We start from the raw sequence: 12781 nt of genomic DNA, 5'->3' as shown, positions 1-12781 counted from the left end.
TGCTGTATAATACCCAATAGTAAAGTTGTATAATACCTAGCCGTCTTATGGCATTTTTCATCCATAGATCTCACAGTGCTTTACAATCAGGTCGTATCATTGTGTGCCTGATCCAAAGCCCACTGAAAACAATGTGAGTCTTCCCATTGACTTCATTAGCCTGTGGGTCAGACCCTGCAACTGGCTTCAGGATTGGGTCATTAACTGATAAACGAATGTAAGAGTTAGAAGTGCATCTGACGGTTCCTTGTGGATAGAAGCGTTTGTGTTCTTGTGCTGCCGGTTCAGAATACTCACCCGCTGAACTATTGACCTCACTAAATATACAAAAATGCAGGGAAAGGGTGGCATTGTCTGAGAAGACTATTTTGTTGCCCTGGATCCTATATTTTTGTCATAAATCAACATCATTTCATCTGACCTGATAATATATATTTTATTCTCAGTGCTATATATTTTTTTCCAAGCTGATGAAGTAGCTGATTAGGATTTAGGATTGATCATGGCAATAGACAATTTTGAAATTCCCATGGGATGTCTTAATTTGTTTTGTACCATTGCATCCTTATTCAGATTGTAAGATCTTTGAGGCAAGTGTTCTCTTTTACTATACACTTGTACAGCGCCTAGCAAAATGTGGACTCCAATCTCATTTAAAACTTCTAGCTCCTACAGTAATACAGATAAGAAATAATATTTTTTTTAATTTTGTTTTCTTACAACAGGGTGCTGCTGGATCTGTTGGGCCCCCAGGTCCACAAGGCATGCCAGGAAATGTGGTATGTATTCATCCACGGATTTGTTCCCCATCTGTGCCCTGCCACATTTCTCTTACTCGGTTTCCTTGGTTTGCATTGTTACCCGGGGTTTCAGGCACTTTACTGGTTTGCCAAAATCTCCCCCTCCACCATTTCCCAGGGTCTGCTGCTGTTGTTTGTTACAGGTAGTTTCATTACAGCCTGCTACTCTCTTTGAGAGACTCGGTAGACATGGACATCTTGGGAGTGGTCTATTCAACAGGACAATCTCACCATCAGGCACTGCTTCTCAGGCAGGCTGAGTGGTTGGAGCAGTGGACGTCAGGTTGGGACTGGGCCAAGGGTGCAGCTGGAATTGAACCAGGGACAGGACAGGATCAGAACTGAGATCAGAGTCTGCAGTCAAGCCAGAATCAGAACTGTAGCCACCGTCCAGGTGCAAGCCAGGGGCTGAAGCTGGATAGTCAGAGTCCAGGGACAAGCAAAGTCAGTACTGTAGCCAAATCCAGATACAGGCCAAAGATCGAAGCTGGATAGTCAGAGTCTGAGGGTTCAGGGATGGTCAGGAAGTGGAGACAAGGCTGGAGCAGGGCAAGGACAAGACTGGAACTGGGCTCAGGCCAGGATAGGGCAGGAACAGGAACAGGGTCAAGACAAATCCAGACTGGGAGTCTCAAGTGTCTGATACACTGTGCAGCAGCAGCAGGAGGAGGGTTCCTGGCCAGGTAGTGTGTTGCACAGACTGATCTGCAGTTCTGGTGGGGTTGGGGAAATACCTGAGCTTAGGGGTCACCTAAAAGAGGCTTTGTTCAGGAAGTGGCTGCTGCTGCCACATGCCTGGAGGCTTTATCACTGCCGGCTCTGTAGTAAGGGTAAGTCAGTGCAGCCAAACTGTTGCCACATGCTGGGGTGATAACTCCCTGTTGGAAGGGCACTGTTGAGGCTCTGGGGATGGATGGTGCAAGCCCACCCACATCTAAAGCCCCCCCCCCACCTAAGGGGAGGAGCCCCTGGACCCAGGCACCAATAAGATTTCAGGGGACAACAAATGTAAAAACATGGACGGGAGTGGGGGTCACTGGTTGAAAAGGGATCCAGAGGGGGACACTGAGCAAAGAACCCTGGACAGGGCCCACTGCTCCTAGAAGGCATCCAGCGAGCCAGTGGATGTGGTCCAGAGGAACTCTGCCCAGAGATGTGACTTGAGGGAGGATGACAAGTAGGCCCCACAGTCACGGAGCACCTCCCCATCCAGCTTCATCCTCCTGATATGGAGGACGGCCACTTTGGCCAGTGCTAGGAGGAGGTTGACAAGGAGGTCTCGTGATTTCATTTGGCACAGATGGGGTGTGCATAGATCAGGAGGTGTGGGGAAAAGTGCAGCCAGAACTTAGGGAGAAGATTTTTGAGGAACCGGAAGATGGGCTGCAACCTAGTGCATTCAATATAGATGTGTGCCAGGGTCTCCCTCTTGCTTCAGAAGAGGCATGTGCTGGGGGAGGTGGTGAACCGTGCCTAGTACATGCCCATGATCACGGCTCTGTGAAGGAGTCACCAATTAATATCCCAGGCGAGCCATGAAACCAGGGTGGAATATGGACTGGCCCACCAGGGTTCCTCACCCACCACAGGCAGTAGGAAGTCCCACCACTTGGCGTCAGAGCAGGACACAAGCATGAGGAAGTGAAGAGTGTGGAGCATGAGTACATAGAGATGTTACCTAGGCACAGTTCATACGCGGTCCATCTTCATGTCTTGCAGCTGGTTCAGGTGGTGAGTAGGGGGGTGGCTGAGGAGGCTCATCAGGCAGGGGCCCAATGGCAAGGTCCAGAGGGTCAGGGATGGGTGGGGAGCAGCCTCCCAAAGGACGTGCTCAAAGAAAGTGAGAGAGGCAGGTGCTAAGGCCGCCCTCACCTTTTGCAGTATATGCCAGGGGATGTGAAGGGTGGAGAGCCCCAGGTGCCAGCCTAGCACTAGGGGATCCACCCAGTCTCTCTATTCATGGTCCAGGAGGTCTCTGATCCTGGTGGTACCGGCCAGGACCAACCTCTGCTGCACTAAGGGAGACTCCACCACCTGCACACAAAGACGGAGGTTGTACAGCAGGGGCCCCACGAGGAGGTCCCCCACTTCAGCAGCTGCCACAGACCTGGTCGCCGAGACTAGCTTCCAGGCCCTGGTGAAAAATTGGCGGCTCAGAACGGTCTCACAGGAAACTCCTCAGATAGAGGTAGAAGAGCTACCAATCGTATCAGAGCCCTTGGAGGTAGCAGAGGAAGGCGTGCACCAGCGCACTCCATGCCTGACTGCCAGCACCATAGAGGAGTCTCTGCAGGACCTGGAGGTGGAAGTCATGGACCTGACTGTGGAGGCAGAGCAGGTCCTGCCCAGCCTCCTCCAGAGGGAGGTTCAGGACTCCCGCAGAGACCCAGTGCAGCCCTGGCCAGAAGAACTCCATGATTTAGTTCAGGAGGAAGGCCAGGGTTCCCGGGGGCAGGCTCAGGGTGTTGAGCCAGTGCCAGAGCATGGACAGGACCAGCTGGTTAAGCACCAGTACCCTTCCAGACAGGGAAAGACACTGGAGCAGTCCTGTCCACTCCTCAACCACTCAGCCACCCTGGTCTCCAGATCATGATAATTCTCCAGTGGGGAGGGATCTGTGGTAAAAAGTTAGACACACAGATAGAGCAGCTGGCCCATGCTCCCCCAGATGGGCTGGAGCACAGGAGGAAGGGAGCTCTCCTGCCACCCATCCCTGACTCACAGGCCAGAGCTCTTGACTCAGTTGACCCAGGTGGAGGAGGCCGCTGAATAAATGGCTTGTCAGGCCTCCACCTGGACCAGGTCACCCAGGTCCTGGACCACAAGAAGCATGTCATTGTCGTATGCCAACAGGACCAGCCACTGTTGAAAGGGAGCAGAGAGAGCAGCCCTAGTTTGGCTGCAGGTTTGCCTCATGCTCACCAGCGTTGTACCAACAAGGATGCACTGAACTGTGATTTGTGTCCTCACCAAACTGCCTAATGCTTGGTTTGCCACCATTTATCCCAAGAGAAACATTTTTCTTTTTCTTTCTTTCTTTCTTTCTTTCTTTCTTGTTGAAACTAGAATCAGTTCAAAGATTTAAGCATTGATACACTCAGATCCCATTTTCACTAGAATACCATGTAATCACTTCAGGTCCAATTGTTTAACCTTTACTCAAATAAGTAGGGCCATTGAAATTAGGTTTGCATGACTGAGCCTTTCATGTTTGCATATAAGTCTTTGGCTAGATTCTGCTCTCACTTCCACCAGTGTAAATCTAGAATAATTCCATTGAAGTACCTGGTGTTACTCCAGTTTTACACCTTTGTAAGTGAATACAGGGTTTCAACTTTTAAGTGCAACATGCACGGGGCATTAGCTGTGCAAATGAGATCAACAGAAGAGCAGTGTGATGTGATAGGTGCTAATAGACAATCCAAGTAACTGTCTACTAGTTATCTCTGCTATTTCTAATTAAATTGTTCTATTAACATAGTGAAGATACTTTACATATTCATGAGCTTGGCTAAAGGAAGCTGAAGTGGGAAAATAATATTTGTGTTGATACTGTCTTCTAACTTGCAATCAGAACAACAGATACAAGCCAAAAGAATGGGCTAAAGTACTAACTGATGCTGGAATAACTCCAAATAATTGCAGGGCTCAGTGATGAACTCAAACAGAGACTTCCCCTGGCCTTACTGGTGGGGTTTAGTTCATTCCACAACCTCCCAAAAGCATCTGTCTTGAAAGACCCAGTTCACAAGCCTTGTCCTTGTTTTAGCTTGGGAGAAAGGGAAGGAGAAAGGAATGTTATGTTGTTTGGTTTGGAGGTAAATCACCAATGGGTCTAAACTATAAAGAATCAAAGAAGTTTGACATCATCCTATCTGCCTATAATTTAAAGGGAATGAAAACTGAAATTCAGGGGTAAAATAACCATTGAGTTAATCCCAGGAGTGTGTTGAATTTCCCCATTATACTGACTATTGGGGGCATCAGACAAAAATAAACCCGATGAGACTTTTGGTTGTAATGAGGCTTTCTAGTATCTCTGCTCTGCACAGTTATGTTTTCTGAGTTCTTTTCAGAAAACCAGGAAGTACCAGGAGGATTTTACAGAGGGGGGAAATGTATTTTGGTTGGGGGAGGAGTGGTGTACAAAACTGGGGCTAACTCAATTTTCACTTTAGCTTTGCAGTTCATTCTTACATTGAAAATAACCTTTTCAGGCAGCTGATTCACATCTCTTCTAGTTCATTGTTCTCAGGATTACAAGTTGTCTGTACTGGGAAGAGGGAGTGTCATAAACCAAAATGTAAAAAATTGCCCCAAATCCCCAGGATGTACAGTACAGTACATCTGTCTATTTCATTTCCTTTAGAATCAAATACCACCTCAAATCACAGTTTTAAACAGGAGCATTCTTCTTCTCCACAGGGTGTACCTGGAGACACTGGCCAACCCGGAAAGGATGGACAAAAGGGTGAAAAGGTCTATCAATTTCTTTCATGTCTGTCACATAAATGTGTATCTGGAATTGAAGCCCTCTGAACTGTGACCAGGATTAATAGATTTTAAAGCCAGAAGGGATTATTAGCTCATCTAATCTGGCATTTTGTGTAACGCAGGCCAGAGAATTGCACTTGGTTCTCCCTGTATAAACTACCTAGCAGTACTAATAGGACAGGAGCTCTTGAAGTGAAAAAGCCACCTTAGTTTTTCTATTAGATACAGTGATGTCATTGGCTTGAAAACACATCTGCACAGTGATGATTGTGCCAGGATTTTGGGGGATTCTATTCTGTTTGTTTCTCTCTTGATAACTATGGTTAAATCCGTAAATCTCCAGCTGTAAGCAAAACCTTCTTGCTCCAGTTAAGCAAGCTGGGGCTTCTGCTTTCACATCAAGCTCTTTTAATTGCATAGTTCCCTTATCCTCCCAGCCCACCCTCACCTCCATTTGTCTGTCTCGTCCGACTGTTATGTGCTGCCTGATACCTGGACTGTAAGCTCTCGTTATTACTTTCCTGTACCAAGCCTAATATGATGGAGCCTTGGTCCTTGATTGAGGCTCCATAATAGAAATAATTAACAGTTATATCGACCTTAACTACACACAATAGAAGGATAACAATGTAAAATATAGACAAGTCCCACTATATCAATCCTCCCACCAAATCACCATCCATCTTCTGAGTGCTCACCAGATCCCTCGATCTACTTAAAACCCAAACGTTCCCTGAATTAAATGCGCCTTGTAGTATGTTTCCAAAGTTAGCAGGGTGGAGTCACAATGGGAGAGCAAAGAAAAGGGTGTTCTAGAATTAAGAACGCCTCACTGATGGAAAAGGGAGGAAAGAGTGTTCTAGAGTTGAAAACCCCTTACAAGGAACATCATGCCACTCTTCCTTTCTCCCCACCAGCTAAAGCAGAGGGCTAGTAACTCAAGCTCTTCTGTCTAGTATAACTGCATCAATATTACACAGAAGGGAGGAGTCTTTAACATAGCCAAGCTCCAAACCATTTAGGGCTAAAGTTTTCATTTAAAGGGGGAAATGCCAATACTCTAATGAGAGCATTTGAAATAAAGGCCAAGATGCATCATCACATTCTTATAGTAGAATAAAACAGGGCTTCCTGTGACACTGAGGAATGTTCTGCCTGTAAAAGTTAAAGACAAAATCCCTGGACATTTTTATCCTCATGGGATATATGGTCCAGAAATGGACCTTAGCTCTCAATTCAGATGCATCATTGTAATGTCTTCTACAGGGTGACCCAGGACAGGAAGGAAAACCAGGACTACCTGGGCTCGCAGGTGAGCCTGGCCCTGCTGGAATACCTGGCTTACCAGGGAAGGGTAAAGATGGAGAACGGGTAAGTCCTCTTAGCACAGTCTGCACCCAACTAGAATCAGTTCCTACAGGAGGTAAATGGAACAGCCTCAGCAGAAGCAGTGTATCAAATATAACTGCATAATATTGCAGTGCAGCATTATATTATCACCCCCTGACAGCAGGCCACCCTTTGAGTGGATGCAGTTGCCAACAGCACCTGCAGCAAGCTTGCTTGCCTCCAACATTGCACTATCATGTGTTCTGTCCATATCTACCCACTCTGCCCATGTGTCAGCCTCACAGGTGGGCAGTCTCTCTCTCTCTCTCTCTGGCCTAATTACTATTTCAGTAGTTATTCACAATGAAACAGCTTCAACAGGAGAGATTGAGGGAGCCCCACAACTGAATATCCCATAGCTCAGTGATTAAAGCACTCTCCTGAGAGATGAGAGATTCCCCCACCCCAGTTCCAGTCCTGTCTCCATCTCCACAGAAGAAGGTATTGAAGCTGGGACTCCCATATCACAGGTGAGTGCTCTAACCAGGAGGCTAGAAGTTATAAGGTGGGCTTCTCCACCACCTGCCATTTTCAGTGGAGGCAGGCAGGCACCAGGAACCTAGCTCAATCCCACAAGATGCGCCTTTGATGCCTAAGCTACCTGACTCCTGGTGATGCGCTCCAATCTGTGGATCACTAAGCAGAGATGGGCACATCCCTGAAGCCTGGATGTAGGTACCTATCTCTGAGAGAGGGGCAGAGCTTAGGACACACCCCTCTTGTTGGACTCTCCCATTAGGCAGCTCCCCATCTAGTGTGCTGGCTTTTGTGGATCACATTCTTAGGTGTCTGTCTTTCCTCATTCACCATATGGGTAGCCTAGGCTCCTAACTCAGGCTTTGTGGATCAGGCTTTGTTCCTGTGATTTTCTAGATGCCCAAAAGTTAGACACTCAATGTTGCAACCTTTATGTTCCTTCATGGATCCCACTCACCGCCACTAGAAATAGTAGTTTGATTTAAGAATAATTTTTGTTTATTTTTCAAAGGCCAAGTTTCTGCTTCACAAGTGTTGACTATTTTCTGCTTTGGTTATGGCTCTTTAGGGTGAAAGAGGCCCCCCAGGCTTACGAGGACCCCTCGGACCCAAGGTAAGCATTTACCTCTGTCCCATTGAGGACTACTTCTCAGAAATCAGGACAAGTTTGCACATTGTCACTGGAGCTGGTGGAAAAATTAATTGAAAATATGGTCCATTTTTTACTGGAAAATATTTTTGGTAAGACATTTACTAAAAAGTTTTTCCTGATTTTCAGTGGAAAAGTTTGCAACAGAAACTTTCCAAACAACTCTATTTATTTTTCTGTGTAATGCGTCTCTGGTTGTGTACATGCAAATATTAGGATAGCAAATAACTTGTTCACTTTCCACATACATCATTTTTATGTCTCTATATAAAGCTATAGCTAAGGTTGTGGGCCAAGTCCTGCCATACTTACTGAGACAAAACTCACACCAACTTCCCTGGCAACCTGGAATCCATACAATCAGAGAGTCAGTGCACTTACAGGGTGAACTGCACTTTAGACTCCTTTGCGGTACCTCAGGTATACTGCTCAGATAACAGGTGTTGCTTCCTTCACCACCTCTCTGCTGTTCAGCTGCTCTTGGAGTGGATCTCTGGGTTACAGCTTCTGCCCACCCCCTACCATTTCCCAACTATGTTAACACAACAGGTCCAATTGTATTCAGAGGACACCTGCAGGAAACTTCCCCCTGGGAGCCTGTGAACAGGGGCTGATTAAAGTGGCTAAAAACAGCTTCAAAATGAACATTATTTATTCACCCATAGGTAAATAGTAAGCAGAGAAAAGGGTTCAAAGAACAGAATTTTGTCTACATTTTGCCTAAACTTTATCCTTTCAAGTTCCTCTTAGCCCAGGTACTTCAGTCTCTGGGTGGGAGAGACAAAGTGCTTCGCATTCTTTGCTTGTCTCAACGTCTGTCTCTGAGCATCTCACCTGTGCAGCAGCTGCTGGCAACTCCCACTCCCCTTCTCCCTCAAGAAAAAAGTTTTTAACTGCTTATTGTTCTTTTGATCTCTAGTCTCTTTTTTGGCAAATCAGCTGTGCCACTTTAGGCTGGCATGTGTGAAGACCATCTCCCCAGTTAATGGCCCAATAATTGTCCACTTGAAGCTGTCTTATCTCTGCTCATTGTTTTTTTCCTTCTTGCTCTTCCTGTTAGCCCTTTTTAATTCTATGCTGTGTGGTCAGACAGAATGATATTAAGGAAATAATATCGAGCTGAGGTACATATAATCATTAAAATAATACAGAGATATCTCTCCCATCTCCAGAGGCATTTTCAAAGAGGTGGATATGGGAAGAGAACAAAATCTATTGTTCCTGACACAAACTGCAGTTATGTAGTCAAATTAGCGTTTTGTGGTTTTCACGTGTTGCACTGTTTTTGAAAATATAGTCTTGAGACTATTAAATTTCAGAATTACCACCACACCTTTATTAAACACATCCACATTTGCTGACGGTCTACAAGAAATTAACAATATTCTTCTGGGATGAGCTGGGTCATGTTTAGAGCCTAGGACAGATTCTTCCTAGTTCTCTATTTGGATTGATCAAGTCATGATCAAGAACTGAGCAGGAAAACAGTCCTTGAATCATGAAATAGATTTAAGAATAGGAAACTTTTAAAGCAGGAATATAGCTGTATAAAGAATTGATCCAGCCATGTCTTATATTCCTGGATAAATCTATCTATCTCTTCCTCATGCTGAGTCTGTTCTGCTACATTCCGCACTGACATGGCTAAATTGGTCTCTATTTTTCTTTTTTTTTTCTTTTGCAGTCCAGAACACATGAGCAGTAATGCAAAGAGAACTATTATTACAAAAAAGGGAGAAAGAAACATATTAAAAAACACTAAATGAAACCTATTGTTCAATATAAAATAAAATATAAAATAAAGATATTAGGAAACTTATCTGTGCAGGGAAAAACAGCATGCACTTTTTTTGCAGCAAAGCTGTGTTATTTAACAAAATACGTCTAGCATGAGGTATCTGCAGTGAGGTCTGTTACAATATCTTCCTCATTGCAACATGTAAAACTGAGCAACATGATTGCACAGCAAGCACCAGAGCAGGATATTTCCTGTGTCTTTCTTAACCCTCGCTTCCCAGTGATAATTAAAACAGTTCAAACAATTGCCCAGACTTTTTGACTATATATTATTGGCAATTTAATTTTTAACAATGAAGTCTTTTAGATTGTGGAATAGTGTCTTAAAGGGTAGGGTTGAAAGTCTATCCCTGAGTCATTTAAAACTGCACTGGAAAAAAGCACTTAACAATATACCATAGGGAACAGCCCTGCACTGATAATGGAATGAGCAATGTTAATCTTTGACTTGGTGCTTCTTTTCCAACTCTATGATCTTCGGAATAAATATCCTGTGGTTACCTGTATGTGCAATCTACTATAGGAAAGTAGGTGGTTGCTCCCAAGTATGATGTTTTCCTGTGTCTCACAGAATACATGCTAACCTATAGGCAATTGGAGTTCCTAGTATAAAACCACACAAAAGCAGCAGTATTAAACAACCTAGTTGTCCCAACAAAGATGTGAGGTTCTGACCTGGTCTCTGTCTATCAAGTCAACACAGTTAGCAAAAGAAGGACCTTTATGGAAATTGGATGCTCTATGCTAGCTGACCCACATACTGGGTAAACCAAAATAATGATGGGGCCTATGCTCCCACTCTGTTACATGGCATAGCATGGAGCTGAATCATGCATGTGCTCCGAAAATTGGGCAAAGCACTTTGTAAAGAGGAAAAGTAGTTTCAGGATATGACAAGTTATCAGTGGATTTTTCCCAGTATAATGAATCAATGACTATTCCATGTCCCTATGCTATCATAGGTTGAGACCGTTCCCCTGCAACGTATTAATAATTATTGTGGAGGTTCCATGTAGGATGTGCAGGAAGTGTAGGTGATATTTTCTGAGCTGTAAATTAGTGGTAGACATTGGTCACCTTTCTCAAACATTAAGAATCTTGCTGGTCCTTAACCCTTTCCTCTCACTGTTTCAGGGAGATAGGGGAGTTCCTGGTCTTCCTGGCCAGCCAGGAGACAGAGGCGCACCAGGAGTTGGAGTAGCTGGACCTCCTGTAAGTACTAAGCAGACCTCACTCACTTTTGATAAGATCAAGACACGGCCATTGCCAGCTACTCGAATGAGCACGGAGTGGTAAAGCTGCGGGGTGGATGCCCTTAATGTTCTCGGAGTGGTTAATATCAGTTTCTGCTGCTCCTGAAATTATCTGTGTGGTTTTGACACATTGGCTCTGCGTGACACTGGAGCTCTGTGTCATTACACACTGAACACAGTGTCTTTTGGGGTGTGTGCATTTCTGTTGCACAGCGTGTCTCACTATTTAGCTACTGTACAGATTGTCATTTAACACCAACAGACCACAAGTGAAATTTTCACAAGGAGAGTAAGGCCCTTCTGACATCATATTTCCCCAGCTCGCATGCTGAGTCTAGTTGATACAAAAATATTTTTTTCCAATAAATACCGTTATTTTTCTTCTTTGTTAAGTTTTAGAAAATTGAAGCAAATGATTATGCATTCTAATTAGCGAGTCAAACATCTTAATAAATAGAAAGATACAAAAGTATTTTAAAACCTGATTTTCAGGAGATGCACATTCCTTTTAAAATTTCTTTTCTGTAGTATTTTGACTATTTAAGTGCACATAATACTTTTCAATTGAGATTTATATGAATCCTGTGCAGTTATGCCTCTTTGTGCTCACAGCTCTGTCAGCTGCCTTCACCTTTGGAATTTTCTCCCCTTTGATAGACTACAAAGTACATCTTTTGGACTATGCTCTAGACAAATTGGGGTTTTTATGGCACTGGGGTCTGATCCTGCCAGGTAGTGAGTGTGTCGGATCCCTGATAATATCAATGAGATCTGAGGACACTCCTTACCTTTCAGATGCTGCTCAGAATCTTGCAAATTCAGGCCTCAGGTGTGTAAGTGTGTAAACAGACTTCATTCTTGGCCACACCCATGAGAAGATAGCAAACATCCTAAAATCCTTTATAACCATCTGTGCATCCTCACATACTGTGTCTTAGGGTTAGTAGTCCCTACTCCAGCCAATACTTGCCAATGATACCCTGCAGTGGTATCTAGATTTTGCACTTTCTCCTTATACCTGGAACTGGAAATAACTGCTATGGTAAGCTGTATCGCTGTGTGGTAACTGATGATAAATGCTGACTGTATAGTTTGCATTTCCCATGCTGAGGACTTCTTGTTTTAGAGAAGATTAGGCAAGAGATCAATCATTTAATACCCAGTCTCAGTTGTAACAATGTAATGAGACCTGCACTATGGCTTCTGCTTTACCCAAAGGGTACATGCTATTCAGGATGTGACAGGTTTTTGGCTAGCACGTTGGTGAGGCTTGGTGATCTGCTTGTGCTCTGGCACGTACGAAATCCTGTTGCCTTGATTTCTAAATGACAGCTTGTTTTTTCTTGAATAAGCTGAAAGCCTCTCAGGCATGAGTGCTCATACTTTAAATCTGATTATGATTACACCAGGCTAATTAATTTCAGTCGCATGAATGAGAATTTTAAAATGAATTTATCAATTAAGAAAATTCATTAGCTTTTGTGAAGCCTGGTGTGCCATTTACTGTTTGTTATTTATTAGTTATTGGTAGGGCACATGTATAAATCACAATTTCACGGAGAGCATGGAATCATGAAAATGCCCCCAAACCATGATCTTTTAATTTTTTTTTTAAAGGACAATGTCAGCAACAAAGTCTTTAATACAGGACATTACTTAAACTGTCAATTTCAAGGATGCAGTGAATTTTACAAGTAAATGTAGCCAGTTTCAAGGACAGAATGAATTTTCCTTTTATAATTCATTTCATCTTTGAAATTAACTACATTTACTTGTAAAATTCATTCCTTGCACAAACTCCAGGAAATTATAATACTTTTACCATCCTGAATTTGTCATGAATTCCTCTCCACCCCCGCAAAATCCTGTGATTTACGCAGGGGCCCTTGTTACTGGGCTCAAATCAGGGGTACCGGGATGAA

General features: G+C 44.0%; 1 protein-coding gene across 1 annotated transcript in view; it reads left to right on the top strand.

The window, feature by feature from the left end:
• Positions 1-12781, top strand: part of COL22A1 (collagen type XXII alpha 1 chain) — a 327940-nt gene that overhangs the window by 273539 nt on the left and 41620 nt on the right. Inside the window, 5 exon segments of the mRNA XM_030553879.1 lie at positions 726-779; positions 5226-5279; positions 6561-6665; positions 7729-7773; positions 10741-10818. Coding sequence (XP_030409739.1) covers positions 726-779; positions 5226-5279; positions 6561-6665; positions 7729-7773; positions 10741-10818 — 336 coding nt within the window.

Source organism: Gopherus evgoodei, chromosome 2 (assembly GCF_007399415.2).
Source record: "Gopherus evgoodei ecotype Sinaloan lineage chromosome 2, rGopEvg1_v1.p, whole genome shotgun sequence".
NCBI classification, from domain to species: Eukaryota; Metazoa; Chordata; order Testudines; family Testudinidae; genus Gopherus; species Gopherus evgoodei.
Note: the sequence above shows the minus strand (reverse complement) of the source record. Positions and strands in the feature narration are given on the sequence as shown.